The sequence below is a fragment of the Cherax quadricarinatus genome, chromosome 47 (assembly GCF_038502225.1).
Source record: "Cherax quadricarinatus isolate ZL_2023a chromosome 47, ASM3850222v1, whole genome shotgun sequence".
In the NCBI taxonomy this organism is placed as follows: Eukaryota; Metazoa; Arthropoda; class Malacostraca; order Decapoda; family Parastacidae; genus Cherax; species Cherax quadricarinatus.
The window spans coordinates 31,875,147-31,896,495 of record NC_091338.1 but is presented as its reverse complement, the minus strand read 5'-3'; the positions used below and the strand labels follow the sequence as shown (position 1 = coordinate 31,896,495).

The 21,349-nt window shown below is 45.8% G+C and overlaps 1 protein-coding gene across 1 annotated transcript in view; it reads left to right on the top strand.

Moving 5' to 3' along the window:
- The window catches only part of LOC128696605 (sodium-coupled monocarboxylate transporter 1-like), a 278,238-nt gene that overhangs the window by 168,536 nt on the left and 88,353 nt on the right, over nucleotides 1-21,349 (top strand). The window contains exon 6 of the mRNA XM_070094787.1: nucleotides 21,212-21,330. Coding sequence (XP_069950888.1) covers nucleotides 21,212-21,330 — 119 coding nt within the window. The remainder of the gene's footprint in view (nucleotides 1-21,211; nucleotides 21,331-21,349) is intronic.

Below are 21,349 nucleotides of genomic sequence, written 5' to 3'. Positions count from 1 at the left end.
CACTCCCCCCCTCCCCCACCGACATCTCACTCCTTCACCTGATCCCTCCCCTCCCTCTTTCACCCTCCCCCTCCCCACCTCTCCCTCACCCACTTACCCACTTGCTTCACTCTCCTTCCCACTCCCCCTCCCCACTACTCTTCCATATAGCCACAGTTCCTCCTCTACCTCCCCCCCCCCACACTCTGACATATACAATACTAACCTAACATACAGAATTACATAGGTTTCCCACTCTGAGGCAATCAGGATAAAACAAAAATGGGTTGCCAGAGAGCAACAAGAAAACCCAAGGGACAGGAGGAGGAAACTGCAAAGGAAGATTGGGCAGCAGAGCTCACAAAAAGGGAACAAGAATGGGAAAAGAAACTAGAAGAACTTAGCATGAGAATGGAAGAGAGGATAGACATGGAAAGCAGGAAGTGGGAGGTGAAAGTCAAAGCAGCAGAGGCCAGGATACAGAGTTTAGAAGAGGAACTGGAAAATCTGAAACAGCCTAAAGAACTAAAGAACATTTTGGGATTGACAACAGAGACCGCTACCTCAGCCACAAATAAGGGGACTGTAGGGAAAGGAGCAAAACTGCATGTAGAAGCTCTATCAGTGGAGACTGTAGTAAAAGAAAGAGCTAAGCTATATGTGGAGGCCTAAAAGACCACAACAGAGCCCAGGGAAAGCCGAGAAGGGAAAATGACAGGCCACTGAGCCCATGTACAGTAGCTAGTGAAACTGAAGAAAGGAAAGCTGCAGTGGAGGAAATCAAATTGAATGAGGGGATACACAGGGATATGCAGTGGGAGAATGAAAGGGTGAGGTCAGTCTTTGTGTATGGGCTACAGGAAGTTGAAGGGGAAACATATGAAGCAAGAAAACAAGGGGAAAAAAAAGCAATTGAAAGCATCATGAAAGTAATCGGAGAAGACGACATGACCCAGCTGGAAAATTTTCGGAGAATAGAGGGGTTTGTAAAAAAAAGAACCCGGCCAGTGAAAGTGACCTTCAAGGCAGAATCGACTCGGAACAGGATACTGCAGGAAAAAGCACGATTAAGGGACATGCCGGCATACAGGAAGGTGTATCTCGACCGCGACAGAACACAAGACGAAAGGCGGAAACTGAGAGAGATGGTACAAAGGCGAAAGGAGGAAAGAGAGAGGATGGAGAAGACAGACAGGAGATCCCAGACACAGGAAGAAGATCAAATACAACCTCCCTCACAGCTTCCTATAGAAGCCTCCCAACCAGGTCAACCCCAGTGCAGCCAAACACTCTAAACCAAAACACCCATGCCATATCCAATGCCCCCACCCACTACATTACAAACTCCACCCCCACAGCAACCACCCATAGTTCCTTATCAGGTCTCCCACTTCCCCAACCCCAATACACCTCCCAGACCACAGTCTTAGAAAAGAAGTTGAAGGTATGGTATACAAATGCAGATGGAATAACAAATAAGTATGAGGAGTGGCACGAAAGAATCAAGGAGACATCCCCAGACATAATAGCACTCACAGAAACAAAACTCACCAGAATAATAACAGATTCAATCTTTCCACCCGGATATCAAATCTTCAGGAAAGACAGAGGGAGGAGAGGGGGAGGAGGAGTTGCACTGCTCATTAAAAGCCAGTGGGGTTTTGAGAAAATGGAAGGAATGGATGGCACGGGTGAAAGGGACTACTTAGTAGGAACAATCCAGTCTGAGGGACATAAGGTGATAATTGCAGTAATGTACAACCCACCACAGAACTGCAGGAGACCAGGAGAAGAATACGGTGAGAGCAACAGAGCCATGGTCGACACACTAGCCGAGGTGGCCAGGAGAGCACACGTGGGGGGAGCAAAGTTACTAGTTATGGGTGATTTCAATCACAAGGAGATTGACTGGGAAAACCTGGAGCCCCATGGGGGTTCCGAAACATGGAGAGCCAAGATGATGGATGTAGTACTGGAAAACCTCATGCATCAACATGTTAGAGACACTACCAGAGAGAGAGGAGAAGATGAACCAGCAAGACTGGACCTTGTATTCACCTTGAGTAGTTCAGACATCGAGGATATCTTGTATGAAAGGCCCCTGGGAGCTAGTGATCATGTGGTTCTGTGCTTCGACTACATAGTTGAGCTCCAAGTGGAGAGAGTAGCAGGAATAGGATGGGAAAAACCAAACTACAAAAGGGGGAACTACTCAGGCATGAGGAACTTCCTTCAAAACATTCAGTGGGAGAGGGAACTGACAGGAAAACCAGTACAAGAAATGATGGACTATGTGGCAACAAAATGCAAGGAGGCAGAGGAGAGGTTTGTTCCCAAGGGAAACAGAAATAATGGGAAGAACAGAACGAGTCCTTGGTTCACCCAAAGGTGTAGGGAGGCAAAAACTAGGTGTACTAGAGAATGGAAAAGGTACAGAAGACAGAGAACTCAGGAAAATAAAGAGATTAGCCGAAGAGCCAGAAATGAATATGCACAGATAAGAAGGGAGGCTCAGCGACAATATGAAAATGACATAGCATCGAAAGTCAAGACTGACCCGAAGCTGTTGTACAGCCACATCAGGAGGAAAACAACAGTCAAGGACCAGGTAATCAGACTGAGGAAGGGTGATGGGGAATTCACAAGCAACGACCGAGAGGTATGTCAGGAGCTCAACACGAGATTTAAAGAAGTATTTACAGTGGAAACCAGTAGGACTCCAGGAAATCAGAACAGGGGGGTACACCAGCAAGTGCTGGATGAGGTACATATAACCAAGGAGGAAGTGAAGAAGCTGCTATGCGAACTTGACACTTCAAAGGCGGTGGGACCAGACAACATCTCTCCGTGGGTCCTTAAAGAGGGAGCAGAGATATTGTGTGTGCCATTAACAAAGATCTTCAACACATCATTTGAAACTGGGCAACTCCCTGAGGTATGGAAGATGGCAAATGTAGTCCCAATTTTTAAAAAGGGAGACAGACATGAGGCACTAAACTACAGACCTGTATCACTAACGTGTATAGTATGCAAGGTCATGGAGAAGATCATCAGGAGGAGAGTGGTGGAGCACCTGGAAAGAAACAAGTGTATAATTGACAACCAGCATGGTTTCAGGGAAGGAAAATCCTGTGTCACAAACCTACTAGAGTTTTATGACAAGGTGACAGAAGTAAGACAAGAGAGAGAGGGGTGGATCGACTGCATTTTTTTGGACTGCAAAAAGGCCTTTGACACAGTTCCTCACAAGAGGTTACTGAAAAAGCTAGAAGATCAGGCACACATAACAGGAAAGGCACTGCAATGGATCAGAGAATACCTGACAGGGAGGCAACAACGAGTCATGGTACGTGACGAGGTGTCAATGTGGGCGCTTGTGACAAGCGGGGTTCCACAGGGGTCAGTCCTAGGACCTGTGCTGTTCTTGGTATATGTGAACGACATAACGGAAGGGATAGACTCAGAAGTGTCCTTGTTTGCAGATGATGTGAAGTTAATGAGAAGAATCAAATCGAATGAGGATCAGGCAGGACTACAAAGAGACCTGGACAGGCTGCAAGCCTGGTCCAGCAACTGGCTCCTTGAGTTTAACCCTGCCAAATGCAAAGTCATGAAGATTGGGGAAGGGCAAAGAAGACCGCAGACACAATATAGTTTAGATGGCCAAAGACTGCAAACCTCACTCAAGGAAAAAGATCTGGGGGTGAGTATAACACCGAGCATATCTCCTGAGGCGCACATAAATCAGATAACTGCTGCAGCATACGGGCGCCTGGCAAACCTATGGATAGCGTTCCGATACCTCAGTAAGGAGTCGTTCAAGACACTGTATACCATTTACGTCAGGCCCATACTGGAGTATGCAGCACCAGTTTGGAATCCACACCTAATCAAGCACGTCAAGAAATTAGAGAAAGTGCAAAGGTTTGCAACAAGACTAGTCCCAGAGCTACGGGGATTGTCCTACGAAGAAAGGTTGAGGGAAATCGGCCTGACGACACTGGAGGCCAGGAGGGTCAGGGGAGACATGATAACGACATATAAAATACTGCGCGGAATAGACAAGGTGGACAAAGACAGGATGTTCCAGAGATGGGACACAGACACAAGAGGTCACAATTGGAAGTTGAAGACTCAGATGAATCGAAGGGATGTTAGGAAGTATTTCTTCAGTCATAGAGTAGTCAAGTCGTGGAATAGTCTAGAAAGTGAAGTAGTGGAGGCGGGAACCATACATAGTTTTAAGGCGAGGTATGATAAAGCTCATGTAGCAGGGAGAGAGAGGACCTAGTAGCAATCAGTGAAGAGGCAGGGCCAGGAGCTATGACTCGACCCCTGCAACCACAAATAGGTGAGTACACCTGAAGGTTACAAGAAGGGCGGCTTCCCTCGATGCCACTGTGGCTTACCTACCACACCTTTACCAGTGCGTCAACTCGACGCCTCACCAGACTTTCCCAGGGCTCCCTCCCCACCCTTTACCTTTCACTGCGTAACTCATTCTCCACTGGATCATTTCGGTCCAACAACTCTTCCTTCATTGCCCAAGCTTTTTTGCCTGGCCTCTGCCCCGGCGTGAGTACCTCCTCAGCCTCTGCCATACCAGCCGGCCTTTTCCTAGAGCCACCACCCACACACATGTCCTCGTCTAACAAATTCTCCTGATGGACCTCCACCTCCACCACTTGCTCTAAGCGAGGTACACACAATGTTTTTGCCACAGACCACTGTGGCCTCGGCAACACAGGTCCCCGACTCGTCCAAAAAACCTCTCAACACGTCCTCCAGTAAGTTGTCCTGAGGCACGTCATTCCTTCTTCATGGAATCCCCGACGGTCTCGTTGGCTCCCCCGAGTCTACCGGGAGTGTGACACACGTACCGGCCGTCCTTTCTTCTAGTTCAACCTCATCGCTCCAAATACCAAACGTCCTTGGTTCCTCCTCTCCCAACTCTGGCCTCAACTCACAAGGGCGCTGCTCCACAGCCTACATGCCATGTGCCCTGGTGGGCTGTCTCCTAGGACACTGTGGTGCCATATGATCGTAGGAGCTACATAAGCGACAGGCCCATCACTGTCCGGCATAGTGCTCGTAGACCTGCATCCTGTAACCCACTAGCGTGACATAGGACGGTATAGGTCTAGCCAAAGTCATTCTGAGGGTATAAGAACCCTCTGGTAGTTCCTCATATGGCCCATCTTTCTATACTCCCATAGTAGCTGAATGGACTTTACCATAACTGTTGAAAGCCTCTTGTATACCATACGCAGTCGCCTCGAAAGGGACGTTTCTCACCTTCACTCATGTATAGTACTTGGATACGTCATGCAAGACGGCGTCCACTGTCGAGTTCACAGTTACCTTCCTCTCCTGGTACTCGTCAACGATCCTGTCGTAGAAGCCGGCATGATTCATTTTCACAAATACCTTGGACATCCCGTCTAAAGCTGCACCATATACTTCATCGTTGGGGACACCATAGACGTCTCTGATGATGGCAGGTAGCAAGGTATTCATTGTTTCGCCACTGAGCGTGCCACGTACCAGCTCAATACAAACAGTGTTGATCCTCTGACCTACTCGAACCGCCATCTTGTCTTCCAGTTGCAAAAGGTCACCACCAGAGGGCAGGTGTAGCTACTAGGCGTACGTCTTCTCTCCCCGGAGGTCAAGAGATAAATGAAAACCGAAATTACACACTAATCAAATGACCCTTCTTAAACTGTGGACAAAGGGCGTAACACTCTTCCCCGTACGACTGGCTGTCGCACCAATAGGGAATTCAGCTCATACAAGGCACACAATGACCCCATTCTTTACTATATATTCAATTCTTTACTATATATGCAATTGCAAAGACAAAAAAAGTCCTTCAGAGTCACCATGAAGCAGGAGTCAGGAAACGGAATTTTAATCTTTACTCCATGTCATAGAGGTAAATACACAGTAGTTGACCTCTGGCGACGTCAGAAGCTGAGGACGTCATGGGAATACAACAGGAGACATGGCCAAAGCAGTATATGTTCTCAGCTTCTGCCAGACTAACATCCTGGTTCTCAACTCCATAAGGACTCTTATTTCTGTTACAGCAATCATCTTACTGTTGATGACAAAAGTCAAAATATTAATCACGAAACCATTATTAATTATTTGAAGAGAAAAGAAAAAGATACCAAATAAAAGGAGAATATCTGACTTGTCCTTAAGGGCGGGACAGAGTGTCAGCAGTTACGTTATCCTGGCCACGTATGTGGTTAATACTTATTGAAAAGGGTTGAATTCGAAGAGCCCATCTCTGAATCCGGGCATTCTTCGACTTCATGGTATTAATAAAGGTCAAAGGGATATGGTCTGAATTGACTGTGATTTTGTGGGGAGTAGTGCCCAGGTAAACTTCAAAGTGCTCTAAAGGTAACACTAAAGCTAATGCTTCTTTTTCTACAGTTTCATAATTTAACTGGTGGGACTTTAATTTAGCAGAAAAATAGCAAATAGGATGAAGAATATTAAGAGGACGATGAAGGTTGTAGCAAGATTGCTCCCACAGCATATCTACTGGCATCTACATGCAAAGAAAAAGGGACATCAAAATTTGGACTTTGTAATACTGGTGATGATTCAAGTAATCGTTTCAATTTGCTAAAAGCCATGTCACATTCTGAGGTCCAGCAGAATTTAACTTTAGAACTGGTTAATTCAGACAGGGGGGCTGCCACCTGAGAGAAGTTGGGGCAGAACCGGCGGTAGTAGCCGCCATCCCTAGAAATCTTTGTACTCCTTTTCTCTCTCGAGGTATAGGGAATTCTGATATGGCTTTGATCTTAGCATTAAGAGGTGCTACTGTTCCTTGGCTGATACTGAACCCTAGATATTTTATTCGGTCTTGCTTAATTTGGCTAAATTAACCATAAAATTGTATTCTTCTAATTTTTTCAGAAGAGCTTCTAGCCGAGACACATGCTGTCCCCACTCTTCGCTTACCACCACTAAATCATCCAAATAAGCTTCCACACCTTCCAGCTCATAAGTTAGACTATTCATCAGCCTCTGAAAGGTAGATGCCGCATTACAGAGGCCGAAGGGCATAACTAAATAGTTAAATAGACCACCAAGGACAATAAAAGACGATATCTCTTGGGCTCGTGTTGACAGTGGTACTTGGTAATAACCTCGTAACAGGTCTATTCTACTCACATATTCAGCCCCGGAGACTATGTCTACACTAGGTAGAGGATACCAATCTGGTAATGTCATGGAGTTTACCTTCCGGTAGTCTGTACACGTACGGTACGAACCATCTGCTTTAGCCACGAGGACACAGGGTGAAGCCCACGGACTTCTGCTGCATTCAATAAAACCATGAGTTAACAGAAAATCTATTTCCTCTCTGAGTGCCTTATTTTTCCTTGGGCTTGTTCGATACGGGGCTTGCTTGATTGGCAGAGCACCTTGTACATTCACATCATGTGTCCCCAGAGTGCAACGCTTGGGGACGTCTCCGAATAAACTCAGATAAGCCATGAGCAACTCTTTAATCTTTCTAGCTTGGTCATCACCTAAGTTACTTAGAAATTGGTCCTTAGCACTCAACACTTTTGAATATTTTAGACGCACTTCTACCCCACTAGAACAATCTGTAAGGTATGCGTCCTCTTCTTGTGGTAGAATGGAAGTAGTGGGCAATGTTCCCCCATAATGCCTTTTCAATTTATTTACATGGTAAGTATGGTTGGACTTCTTTTTACATGGAGTACGAACTAAGTAATTTACCTTAGTTTCCTCACTGTCTCCATGGGTTCTTCATACCTGGGCTGTAGCGTATGTCCAGGAACCAATTTTAGAGCTAAAACTTTATCCCCTGCTTGAAAGGAGCGAAGAGCAGCATTCTTGTCGATATGCTGCTTCATTTTAGTCAGAGCTTTCTCTATATTTTCTAAAGCCAGGCTCCTCGTGAAAGACAAGTGCTCCTGCATTAATAAAGATGGGGATAAATACAAAGGTGGATTGGCTCTTCCAGACCATACTTCCTTTAACACGGCCAGTGGTCCTCGTATTTTCTGGCAAATTGGGCAATTCCGAAGGTACTCCACCACCCTCTCTTTCATCTTGGGCCAGAAAAAATATCGAGACAACTTTCTCAATGTCTTCCGTATCCCTAGATGTCCCCCCATTGGACTATTATGGGCCACTTCCAGAGCCAGAGTTCGGAATCTTCCCGGTAAAACCAGTACCTGTTTCGTAGCACATAAATTAATACCTGGGTCAGTTGTAGGAATTTTCCTCATAAGAAGACCATTACTATAATAGAAGCAATCTTCTACATCTGCTGCCTCAGTTTCAGTAATGGCTAGTCCTCTTACTCCCTCGAAAGAAGAGACTTCTAGCTGTTCTTGGATCAAATTTTCATGCTTAAAATCATTAATCCGCAAGGCCGTTAGACCTGATGTACGAATTCTTGGTAACTTATCCTCAGCTTCTGGCATGTGAGCATCACTAAACAATAGATCCAGGCCCCAATCCGAGGGATTATTGCTCAATGAAGATGGGAGTGAACGGGACTTTGCCATGGCTCTCGTAACTACAGTGAAAGGAAATAAAAGTGGACCCTCCTTGCAAGCCTCAAGAGCAAAATTTTTTAGCTGAGGTATTCTCTATGACGAGAGGTTCTTTCCAGATTCCTCCCAGACCCAAGTCGTTTCCGACAAGTAGGTCTACTGACCTAATGGGAAATTCTGTTTCTGATATGCCTACCACTGCCTATCCATCATAAGAGCCTATTTTCAAGTATATTTTATGGAGGGGAACTCGAGACATAGTCCCTCCATACGCCTCTAAAAGCACATCTCTCTTGGTATAGGTCGAGTCATTCAAAGAGAGAACACCTTCCTTCGACAAAGTTAGGTAGCTCCCGGTGTCTCTATATGACTTTACTTCATTGAGTTGGGATTTGGTAGTCCTGGCCTTACCCATAGAAAAATAAGGACTTGACGCCTCACTTTCTTTTTGTACATGATCGAGGGAGTCAGTCATCTAGAAGTGGGAACCTTCTGATCGGCTGAATCTTGCTCCATCCATTGGTCCACCTGTCCCTGGGACCTGGTAGACGTCATCTGTACAGGAACCACATCCAGAACTTTATTCTTCCGGTCTCTTTCTAGCTTGTAACAGAGGCTTCTCACATGCCCTTTCTTCTGACGGTAGGAGCAGGTAGGTTTCTTCCTCGCTTTATCCACCTCCAGGAGGGTCTTAGTATCAAAATGTTCCCCGGCATTGGGTTTAAGAACGGTGTAAGAAGCCACCTGATGGGGAGGTAATTTCTGGCGAATCTCTTCTCTTGGCAGGCATCGCCAATCCCTAGGGGGTGTTCTCCTTACTTTCTCTCGAGGAGATTTATCTCTCATTAACTGAGAGGAAATTTCGTAATGATCAGCGAGCGAGGAGGAAGTCAAGACGTCTAAAGTCTGATGATCAATTAGAAATTTACGCAAGTCTTCCGACAGGGCGTTATTAAACTCTTCCTGTAATATTAACTGAGTTAGGCTTTCAATAGAGTCACAGCCCGAGGCCCTTAACCACCTTTCAATGGCTACCTTCTTCTAATGGGCAAAGTCTACCCACGTTTGCCCGGGTAGCTGTTGTAGGGTATGGAAAGTCCGTTGGTAGCTCAATGGGAGCAAGTTGTAAGTTTCCAAAATTACCTTTTCAACGACCTCATAATTCATATACTTGTCATAAGACAGAGTAGCTGTACATTTTTGAGCCTTACCAGTTAGAGTTGTGTGCAATAGGGTGGCCCAATATTCCTGAGGCCATTGCATCCCCCTTGCCTGGTTCTCAAAGGTGTCAAAATAGGTATCAAGGTCAACTTCACTGAACCAAGGCACTAAAGATGCTGCCTTATGCAAATTGAAGGACAGGTTTGGGGAAACCGTCGGTCTCACGTCTCTCTCCGCTTGTTGCCTTTTATAACGGATGTTCTCTCGCTCAAATTCTTCTTCATACAGTTTTCACTGCACTTCTAATTGAGCCGTTTGCAGAGTTATGAGATGCTTCATTCTCTTAAAATAGTCCAGAGAGATGGGTGTCAAGAGAATTGGTGGAGTCGTGGGAAGAAACACTTCAGGTCGTATCTTGGGCCGAGCTCCCGCTCCTCGCATGGAATCATAGTTCGGCGATGGACTATTAGAAGCCCCTGCTTCATTTTCCCTTTCAGGGGGAACTTCATCACAAGACATTCCCTCGGCTCCCGGCATTGACGTACTCTCAGCAATTTAGGAATTTGTAGGTCTTCCAGGGGCTGATTTGCCGGCTCCACTTGATGCCTCTAGATCGTTTACTAGAGACATGCAATCCAGCTGGGATATTAGAATTTCAGCCTCTGATTCAGGCGACTTCGAAACTTCAGGAGGTATGGGGAATAAGATATTCCTTATAATAGACCGAATGGTTTCTGTGGTATAACGATTGTTATATGTTACCCCTAGATGCTTTGCAATCCGCCAGCATGTCTGCAATTTCAAAGTCTCTAATTTATCCAGAGTCAATTCAGATCTGATTCCAGGGGGAATCAAATCCATCGCTGTTGGTAACACTCTTCGCCGTCTCTTTGCCAAAGCAGCAGTGAGAAAGATTCTTACAGAAGCCTCCAGCTTGATCCAGCCAAACCAAATGGGCTTTGGGTTCTCTCTGGGCAGTGATCGGCAGCTCATGCAACAAGGGCTTACATCAGGAACTTACCAGGAGACAAGGCCATAGCCAAACTAGACTTTAGTAATGCCTTTAATATACATGGAGGTATGGTTTAGAAAGACACGTAAGCAAACACTATGACATATTTATAAGAAAACGTTTCGGTCCTGGGACCTTGATCACTTCTAACATACAGAGATAGAAAGACATTATATATATAGGCGGAGAGTGAGGTGTGAGTGACGCACGGTGACCTGAAGAATGTCATGTTGGGACGAGGACGAGTAGACGATGAAATCATGTCACTCCTGTGTTGTTGCGTTGGTGGTGCTTAAGTATCATATATGCCAATGTTTTTGAAATTTTGTAGCTTTCAGTGTTACGTTCTATAGTGTCGGTAACGGCGAATAGTGAGGCTTCTAGGCACCGTCGGCGTCTGAGGTCTGGTTCGGTGAGAGCGAGTTGTGCCTCATTCCAGTTCATCAAATGCCCCGTGGAGTCTCTGTGGAGGACACAGGCGTACCTTACATCGTCTCTGTTATAGGCATTTCGATACTCATTCAGGCGGACCACAAGATCTCTGCCTGTCTCGCCTACATATTTCTTGGGATAGAATCCACAGGGGATGGTGTAGACGCCTGCTGCAGAACTTAGAGGTGTGGGCTGCGTTTCGTAGTGAGGTCTTTGATAGATGATGTGTTTATAGTGGAAACGTCGATGTTACTCATAGCAAGTGCCCGGCGAGTATTCGTGGCAACATCACCACATGGGAGTACTATAAACTGCTTAGAGGTCTGTTCCACGGGCGGTTTGTTGAGGATAGCTTGTGCCTTGAGTCTGCAATCTCGGATGAAGAAAGATGGGAACTGAAGACGTGTAAAGGCTTGTGTTATGTAAGTACATTCTTCTAGAAAACAAGGGCTGGAGATGCGAAGAGCTCTCAAGAAGAAGCCAATGAGGACTCCTCTCTTAGTGCGGGTGTCTTGGTGTGAATAAAAGTGTATAAGATCGTCCTTGTTGGTAGGTTTTCTATACACTTTGAAGAGAAGTTTGTCACTGTCGGGAGATCTGCACAGTAGAACGTCGAGGAAAGGAAGTTTGCTATCGTTTTCTAGTTCAAGTGTAAACTTTATTGATGGTTCAACTGCATTGATCTTGTTGAGAAGGGCTGGATATTGAGACGTCTCGGATAGAAAACCAGTATATCATCAACGTATCTTAGCCAGGTAACGGTGTTGGGAATGAGGGTGCTGAATTTCTCTGTCTCCAGGTTTTCCATGAAGAGGTTGGCAAGCACAGCACTGAGCGGGCTGCCCATTGCCATCCCAAAGCACTGTTTGTAACAGTTGTCCTGATACTTGAAGAAGTTGAAATTAACACAAAGTTCCACTAGATTGATGAAATCTAGAAGAAGTAAATGGAGGTCGTGGTTTTCAGTGAGCCTCTGTCTCAGAATGTTGATTGCAGCGTCAGTAGGAACGTTGGTAAAGAGGGCTGTGACATCGAAGGAAGCCATGCTTTTGTTTTTAACATTCAGGTTGGAAATTCGGGAGAGAAGGTCACCTCAGTGTTTGAGGTAGGCTTGACTGATGGTGCCCAGAAGTGCTGAAAGGTATTTGGCAAGGTGGCCGGCTAGTCTGTGTGGTGCACTTCCTATGCCCGAAGTGATAGGCCGTAGTGGGATGCCAGGTTTGTGTGTCTTAGGAAGGCCATACAGGCGTGCTGGTTTCGGTTGACCTGGTAAAAGTTTAAGTAGTTTTTTGCCTTGTTCTGATTTTCGTAAGGTGCTACGAGCCTTTTGAAGAAAAGTCTGGGTACCTTGAAGTAGCACTGATTCCGATACAGGCTGGTATGTGTTGGCATCGTTGAGAAGATTTAAAACTTTATTGTTGTAGTCGACAGTGTCGAGTAACACCACACCACCTCCTTTGTCAGCGGTTATCGTTGTTGGCCAAGTCCCTGAGTGCTTGGATGTATCTTCTGGGAATGACCAGTCTTGAAGGCTCGGAGCCTCCAAAAGGTTGGTTACTGGTTACCATATCCACCAGATTATGTTTCTTGTTGATGCCGGTAGTAAACTTGAGCCCTAGGCTGAGGGCTTCTGTCTCGGTGACGGCTAGTGTATCAGAAGATAAGTTATTTATGGTTTCTGGTCGTCCCATTTCGGTCCATTTGCTGTGGGAGCACAGGTCTTGTAGTTTTCGTGATAGCTTCAATTTCTGTTGGATGTTGGCAGTGGTAATTTGGCTGAGTATATATTCTGCCGTTCTTCTGTCAGGAGTAGGAAGTAAAGCACGAATCTGAGCGGCACGTAATAAGGCCTCCTTCTGAGCATGTCGCAGTTCATGGGAGTTTTCTCTAAGGTAGGGGTAAACAGCAGGAGAGAAAGTGTGTCTAGATGTGGTCAGTTGTCGAGGAGTGGACCATGGTACCACCATCTCAGCAAGGAAGTTGTGTCGGTTAAGAAGACTATTATCTTTGAGTAGGAGAGAAAGTTGCAGTGTCAGACAAGATGGTATAAACCTTGGTAATAAATACCGACAAGTTGGTTTAGAAAGACACGTAAGCAAACACTATGACATATTTATTAGAAAACGTTTCGGTCCTGGGACCTTGATCACTTCTAACAACGTTTTCTAATAAATATGTCATAGTGTTTGCTTACGTGTCTTTCTAAACCAACTTGTCAGTATTTATTACCAAGATTTATACCAACATGGAGGTATACCTGGAGGGTATTCCGCGGGTAAATACTCCCACGGCCAGGTCTATGACCAGGCCATGCGGTGGATCAGGGTCTGATTAACCAGACTGCTACTGCTGGCTGCACGCAAACCGACGTGCGAACCACAGCCCGGCTGGTCAGGTACTCACTTTAGGTGTCTGTCCAGCTCCATCTTGAAGACAGCCAGGGGTCCATTGGTAATCTCCCTTATGTACACTGGCAGACCGTTGATCTGTCTTGGGCCACTGACACTGTGTTGTCTCTTAGCGTACTCATGGCGCACTTGCATTTCATTGTGGGGATGTTGCACCCGTTTCTGAGTCTTTTGCTTTCTTAGGGAGCGATTTCCGTGTGCAGAGTTTTGACTAGTCCCTCTAGGATTTTCCAAATATATATTATCATGTATCTTTCTCGCCCGCATTCCAAGGAGTACAAGTGAAGGGACTTCAACCGTTGCCAGGAATTTCGGTGTTTTATGGCACTTATACGTGCAGTGAAACGTCTCTGCATATTCTCAAGGTCTGCATTTTTGCTTGCCTTGAAAGGAGCAGTTAGTGAACAGCAATATTACAACCTAAAGAGAACAAACAGTTTGAAGAGAAGCATTATTTGCTTCCCATCCCTAGTTTTGAAGGTTATTTTGATCCATTCTATAATTTTCCTAGCACATGTGGTAGGTACATTGTTGTGATCTTTGGGAGTGAGATTATCCGAGATTACCTCTCCCAGGTTCTTCACATTAGTTTCTCGCTCTATTGTGAGGCTGGAATTTTTTTTTATACCTCCATTAAGTTTTTATTTTCTCGAGTTTTCCATAACGGAGTAATTGAAATTTGTCTTCATTGAACTTCATATTGTTTTCTGACCCCAATTTAAAGACTTGGTTAATGTTTGCTTAGAGATTTGTAGTGTCGTCGATGGATGGTGCTGCCATGCAAATTCTGGTATCATCAGCAGAGGAGGACACAGTGCTGAAACTTACATCTCTGTCTATGTCTGATATGAGGATAAAGAAAAGGATGGCGGCGAGCACTGTGCCTTATGGAACAGAGCTTTACACTGCAGCCGCCTCAGACTTTACTCTCTTTACTATTACTCTTTTTGTTCTATTTTTGAGGAAGTAAAAGAACCATCAACTTTTCCTGTTATCCATATTTCTCGCATTTTGTGTGACGAAGACTTTCACAAAGTCTGTGTATTCTACATCAGCATTATGACTGTCCTCTAGAGCATCCAGGACCATATCATAGATACTAGTAGCTGTGAGAGGGTAGGAGTTACCTGCTCTAAACCCGCTGCCCTGGGTTGTGCTTGTCGGTATTATATAGTCATCGAAACGTGTAATAATCTGAAATCATCTGATGAGTGGAAGAAGTAGACTAGAGGAGTTACTGAATCTTCAACCATCGGTACCTTCAAATTTAGATTTGATAAATACACGAACGAGGGGCGCTAGATTTGAATGGGACTTGCAAATTAATTAATAGTTTTGTCAAAGCTTATTCCTTGGGTAGTATTCAAAATTTGTTGAGCAAGTGGTTAGCGGTCTTGCTTCTTAGAATTCTTTAAAAAAAAATTATGATGTGGGACATTAGTGCTATAGGTCTGTGATTCTTTGTAATTGCTTTAATGTCACTTTTGTGGAGTTGGGCTATATCTGTTGTTTTTAGTGACTGTGGGACGACCCTTGTGTCTATGCTCCCTCTCCATAGAATATTTAAGGCACATGATAGGAATTTCTTGCAGTTCTTGATGACCGCGAAGATCCACGATTCTGGGCCTGGGGCAGAGTGCATGAACATGTCACTTACTGCTTTCTTCACAGTCCTTTGGTATTAGGATATTATCAGAAATTTCTCAATTAATCAAATTTTGAGTCTCAGTCATAGCCTGATTAACAGCTCACTTAATGCTGAGTGAACAAAGAAATGAGTGAGTATCTCATCTCATTTAAACAGCGGTTCAGTACTGGATGTTGCTTTTGCTCTTGATTTGTCTTAAGATTTTTTTTTAATTTCGTTTATGGTTTTAAGTTCTTGTGCTTATTGTCTCCTGTATGATGCTTTAAGCAAGTGTTTCAAGGTTTCTTGCTGTTTCACCTACATAAATCTTGTCACAGCCTCCACAGGGTATAATGTAAACTCCTGCATTGACTGGTTCATGGTGCTTGGATATTGTCCTGGTTAGATCCTTTATTGAAGTGCTGGAAGCGATGGCGACTCTGGTGTTAGCTTGTGAAAGTACTTTAGAAACGTTCAGTGCAACCTGGCTGTTGGGAAGAATTTTAACTTTGTTGGGAGTGCTGTTGGTGCGTGGAGAATTAATGATCTGAAGAGCTCTTTTCTTGCAATCTTTGATGAAAAAGGAAGGAAAATGTAAATCATTGAAGGTTTGTTGAATGTATGTACATTCCTCGTCAAGAAACTCAGGACGACAAATTCGGTATGCTCTTGGGAAGAATCCGATGATGGTGCCTCTTTTGGTCCTAGTATCTTGACTGGAATAGAAGTGTGAGAGATCATTTTTGTTTGTAGGTTTCCGGTAAACTTGAAATCTTAGATTGCTGTCATCTTTGTGAATGAGGACATCTAGGAAAGGTAGCTTGTCATTGGACTATTCTTTTAGTGTAAACTGGATCGCCGGTTCAACTGCGTTGAGCCTTGCCTGAAAATTCTGTGCAACAAAACGTTTAGGAGTTATTACGAGGACGTCGTATAAATAACGTAACCAAGTGACGCTTGAGGGGATGATGTTGGCGAAGTGTTCGGACTCTAGGTGTTCCATGTACAAGTTGGCTAGGACGGCACTAATGGGGGACCCCATTCCCATACCATAGGTTTGTTTGTAGAGCTTGTTATTGAAAGAAAAACAGTTGAAATTAACGCAGAGTTCAGTCAGGTCAACAAAATTTCCGGGAGGTAGAGGAAGTCCTGATTGACTTTACTTCGAGGAGCCTCGATGGCTTGTATGGTAGGTACGTTAGTAAAGAGGGAAGTCACGTCCAAACTACCTAGTTTCTTGTTTCGGATGGAGAGGTCTCTGATGCGGTTGAGAAGGTCACCTGAATGAGAGGGGCTGATGGGCTCATCTTTTCTGCCTTCTGGAGACCATCAGCCCTAGAAGATGTCCTCTGTACCAAGATACCGTTGAGCTGTTTATTTAAAGATGCCCAACCGTTACACATGTTTCTTAATCTTCAACGGTAACCAAAACTGTGCAGCATAATCTAACCGAGGCCTAACAACGATATATATGTAGCTGACGAGCAACCTGACGACTCCTGTAATTTATTGCAAACACTTTTGCAAAAATTGGAAATATGTTGGACATCATGCACAGCATATTGCAAATTTATGTTCTGGAATGTATCAACTTGACAGTATTATACTCCATAATATTGTTCAGAATCTTAAAGGTATAAATATTTTTCACAAAAACACATTGTGTTTTTTATCAGGCGAACAATTTAACTTGACGCTGGAAAATATGTATGCTTGGGCTAGGTTTTTTGCTGGACAGATTTGTGTGAGGTGTTGCAACCCTCCTAGTGTGAGGTGTTGCAACCCTCCTAGTGTGAGGTGTTGCAACCCTCCTTGTGTGAGGTGTTGCAACCCTCCTTGTGTGAGGTGTTGCAACCCTCCTTGTGTGAGGTGTTGCAACCCTCCTTGTGTGAGGTGTTGCAACCCTCCTTGTGTGAGGTGTTGCAACCCTCCTTGTGTGAGGTGTTGCAACCCTCCTTGTGTGAGGTGTTGCAACCCTCCTAGTGTGAGGTGTTGCAACCCTCCTTGTGTGAGGTGTTGCAACCCTCCTTGTGTGAGGTGTTGCAACCCTCCTTGTGTGAGGTGTTGCAACCCTCCTTGTGTGAGGTGTTGCAACCCTCCTTGTGTGAGGTGTTGCAACCCTCCTTGTGTGAGGTGTTGCAACCCTCCTTGTGTGAGGTGTTGCAACCCTCCTTGTGTGAGGTGTTGCAACCCTCCTTGTGTGAGGTGTTGCAACCCTCCTTGTGTGAGGTGTTGCAACCCTCCTTGTGTGAGGTGTTGCAACCCTCCTTGTGTGAGGTGTTGCAACCCTCCTTGTGTGAGGTGTTGCAACCCTCCTAGTGTGAGGTGTTGCAACCCTCCTAGTGTGAGGTGTTGCAACCCTCCTAGTGTGAGGTGTTGCAACCCTCCTTGTGTGAGGTGTTGCAACCCTCCTTGTGTGAGGTGTTGCAACCCTCCTTGTGTGAGGTGTTGCAACCCTCCTTGTGTGAGGTGTTGCAACCCTCCTTGTGTGAGGTGTTGCAACCCTCCTTGTGTGAGGTGTTGCAACCCTCCTAGTGTGAGGTGTTGCAACCCTCCTAGTGTGAGGTGTTGCAACCCTCCTAGTGTTAGGTGTTGCAACCCTCCTAGTGTGAGGTGTTGCAACCCTCCTAGTGTTAGGTGTTGCAACCCTCCTAGTGTGAGGTGTTGCAACCCTCCTAGTGTGAGGTGTTGCAACCCTCCTTGTGTGAGGTGTTGCAACCCTCCTAGTGTGAGGTGTTGCAACCCTCCTAGTGTGAGGTGTTGCAACCCTTCTTGTGTGAGGTGTTGCAACCCTCCTTGAGTTAGGTGTTGCAACCCTCCTAGTGTGAGGTGTTGCAACCCTCCTTGAGTTAGGTGTTGCAACCCTCCTTGAGTTAGGTGTTGCAACCCTCCTTGAGTTAGGTGTTGCAACCCTCCTTGAGTTAGGTGTTGCAACCCTCCTAGTGTGAGGTGTTGCAACCCTCCTAGTGTGAGGTGTTGCAACCCTCCTAGTGTGAGGTGTTGCAACCCTTCTTGTGTGAGGTGTTGCAACCCTCCTAGTGTGAAGTGTTGCAACCCTCCTTGTGTGAGGTGTTGCAACCCTCCTTGTGTGAGGTGTTGCAACCCTCCTAGTGTGAGGTGTTGCAACCCTCCTAGTGTGAGGTGTTGCAACCCTCCTTGTGTGAGGTGTTGCAACCCTCCTTGTGTGAGGTGTTGCAACCCTCCTTGTGTGAGGTGTTGCAACCCTCCTAGTGTGAGGTGTTGCAACCCTCCTTGTGTGAGGTGTTGCAACCCTCCTTGTGTGAGGTGTTGCAACCCTCCTTGTGTGAGGTGTTGCAACCCTCCTAGTGTGAGGTGTTGCAACCCTCCTTGTGTGAGGTGTTGCAACCCTCCTTGAGTTAGGTGTTGCAACCCTCCTAGTGTGAGGTGTTGCAACCCTCCTTGAGTTAGGTGTTGCAACCCTCCTTGTGTGAGGTGTTGCAACCCTCCTTGTGTGAGGTGTTGCAACCCTCCTAGTGTGAGGTGTTGCAACCCTCCTTGAGTTAGGTGTTGCAACCCTCCTAGTGTGAGGTGTTGCAACCCTCCTTGAGTTAGGTGTTGCAACCCTCCTAGTGTGAGGTGTTGCAACCCTCCTTGAGTTAGGTGTTGCAACCCTCCTAGTGTGAGGTGTTGCAACCCTCCTTGAGTTAGGTGTTGCAACCCTCCTTGTGTGAGGTGTTGCAACCCTCCTTGTGTGAGGTGTTGCAACCCTCCTTGTGTGAGGTGTTGCAACCCTCCTTGTGTGAGGTGTTGCAACCCTCCTAGTGTGAGGTGTTGCAACCCTCCTTGTGTGAGGTGTTGCAACCCTCCTTGAGTTAGGTGTTGCAACCCTCCTAGTGTGAGGTGTTGCAACCCTCCTTGAGTTAGGTGTTGCAACCCTCCTAGTGTGAGGTGTTGCAACCCTCCTTGAGTTAGGTGTTGCAACCCTCCTTGAGTTAGGTGTTGCAACCCTCCTAGTGTGAGGTGTTGCAACCCTCCTTGAGTTAGGTGTTGCAACCCTCCTAGTGTGAGGTGTTGCAACCCTCCTTGTGTGAGGTGTTGCAACCCTCCTAGTGTGAGGTGTTGCAACCCTTCTTGTGTGAGGTGTTGCAACCCTCCTTGAGTTAGGTGTTGCAACCCTCCTAGTGTGAGGTGTTGCAACCCTCCTTGAGTTAGGTGTTGCAACCCTCCTTGAGTTAGGTGTCAGCTCAGCGTTTAATATTTAAAATATGCACATGAATGCACTCAGGTTTTATTACCTAATTTATATATAACCACAAACAAGTAGTATTTAATCAATAACAACAATGCGGCTAGCTGGAGGATCGAACCCTTGTTGTTTAACCCACCTCACGGCTTGCTTCAAGTTGCGAGGACATACGATGCAACCACACCATAACATACAATCGCAACTTGAAGCTAGCCTAGTTCGCCAGCCTCAAGTTGTTTGTAGGTTTGTATGGTCGTGTGTTTGTGTGTGTGTGAGTGTGTGTACTCACTTAATTGTATTCATCTAATTGTGATTGCACGGGTAGATTCATAGCTCCTGGTCCCGCCTCTTCACTGGTCATTACTAGGCCCATCCTTTCTCTGCGCCATGAGCCCTATCATACCTCTTCTTAAATTTATGTATGGTTCCTGCCTCCACTGCATCTCTTTCCAGACTGTTCCACTTCCTGACAAATTTGTGGCTGAAGAAATACTTCCTAGCTTGCCTGCGACTCTTGTGAGTCTTTAACTTCCAACTGTGATCCCTTGTTGCTCTGTACCATCTCTGTAACATCCTGTCTCCTCCACTTGTTGTTGTGTCCCATCTCTGGAACATCCCGTCTCTGTTCACCTTGTTGCTGTGTCCCATCTCTGGAACATCCTGTCTCTGCCACCTTTTCTATTGTGTCCCATTTCTGGAACATCTTGTCTCTGCCACCTTGTTGTTGTGTCCCATCTCTGGAACATCTTGTCTCTGTCCACTTTGTTTCTGTGTCCCATCTCTGGAACATCCTGTCTCTGTCCACTTTGTTGCTGTGTCCCATCTCTGAACATCCTGTCTCTGTCCACCTTGTTGCTGTGTCCCATCTCTGGAAGATCCTGTCTCTGTCCACCTTGTTGCTGTGTTTTCTTCTCTGGAACATTCTGTCCTGTCCACCTTGTTGCTGTGTCCCATCTCTGGAACATCCTGTCTCTGTCCACCTTGTTGCTGTGTCCCATCTCTGGAACATCTTGTCTCTGTCCACTTTGTTTCTGTGTCCCATCTCTGAACATCCTGTCTCTGTCCACCTTTTTGCTGTGTCCCATCTCTGGAACATCCTGTCTCTGTCCACCTTGTTGCTGTGTCCCATCTCTGGAACATTCTGTCCCTGTCCACCTTGTTGCTGTGTCCCATCTCTGGAACATCCTGTCTCTGTCCACCTTGTTGCTGTGTCCCATCTCTGAACATCCTGTCTCTGTCCACCTTGTTGCTGTGTCCCATCTCTGAACTTCCTGTCATTGTCCACATTGTTGCTGTGTCCCATCTCTGAACATCCTGTCTCTGTCCACCTAGTTGCTGTGTCCCATCTCTGGAACATTCTGTCCTTGTCCACCTTGTTGCTGTGTCCCATCTCTGGAACATTCTGTCTCTGTCCACCTTGTTGCTGTGTCCCATCTCTGGAACATTCTGTCCCTGTCCTCATTGTTGCTGTGTCCCATCTCTGAACATCCTGTCTCTGTCCACCTTGTTGCTGTGTCCCATCTCTGGAACATTCTGTCCCTGTCCACATTGTTGCTGTGTCCCATCTCTGAACATCCTGTCTCTGTCCACCTTGTTGCTGTGTCCCATCTCTGGAACATCCTGTCTCTGTCCACCTTGTTGCTGTGTCCCATCTCTGGAACATTCTGTCTTTGTCCACCTTGTTGCTGTGTCCCATCTCTGGAACATTCTGTCTTTGTCCACCTTGTTGCTGTTGATATGAATTAGTCATGTATATTAAACTACCAGATTTTAGGTTACTTGTGCTATTGTTACCTTCTCGTTATAATGAGGTTTATTTCTGCTATACAGTACTGTGTCAAGTGTAGGCAACTCAGCTGCCTGCTTACTCTGGGAGGATGTCGTTAAGTTTCTCCCGTGCTTCAGGAACGTTGATGATCAAGGATCCACAAAATCTCTGAAAGTCATTAGTAAGTAATTTATTTTGTA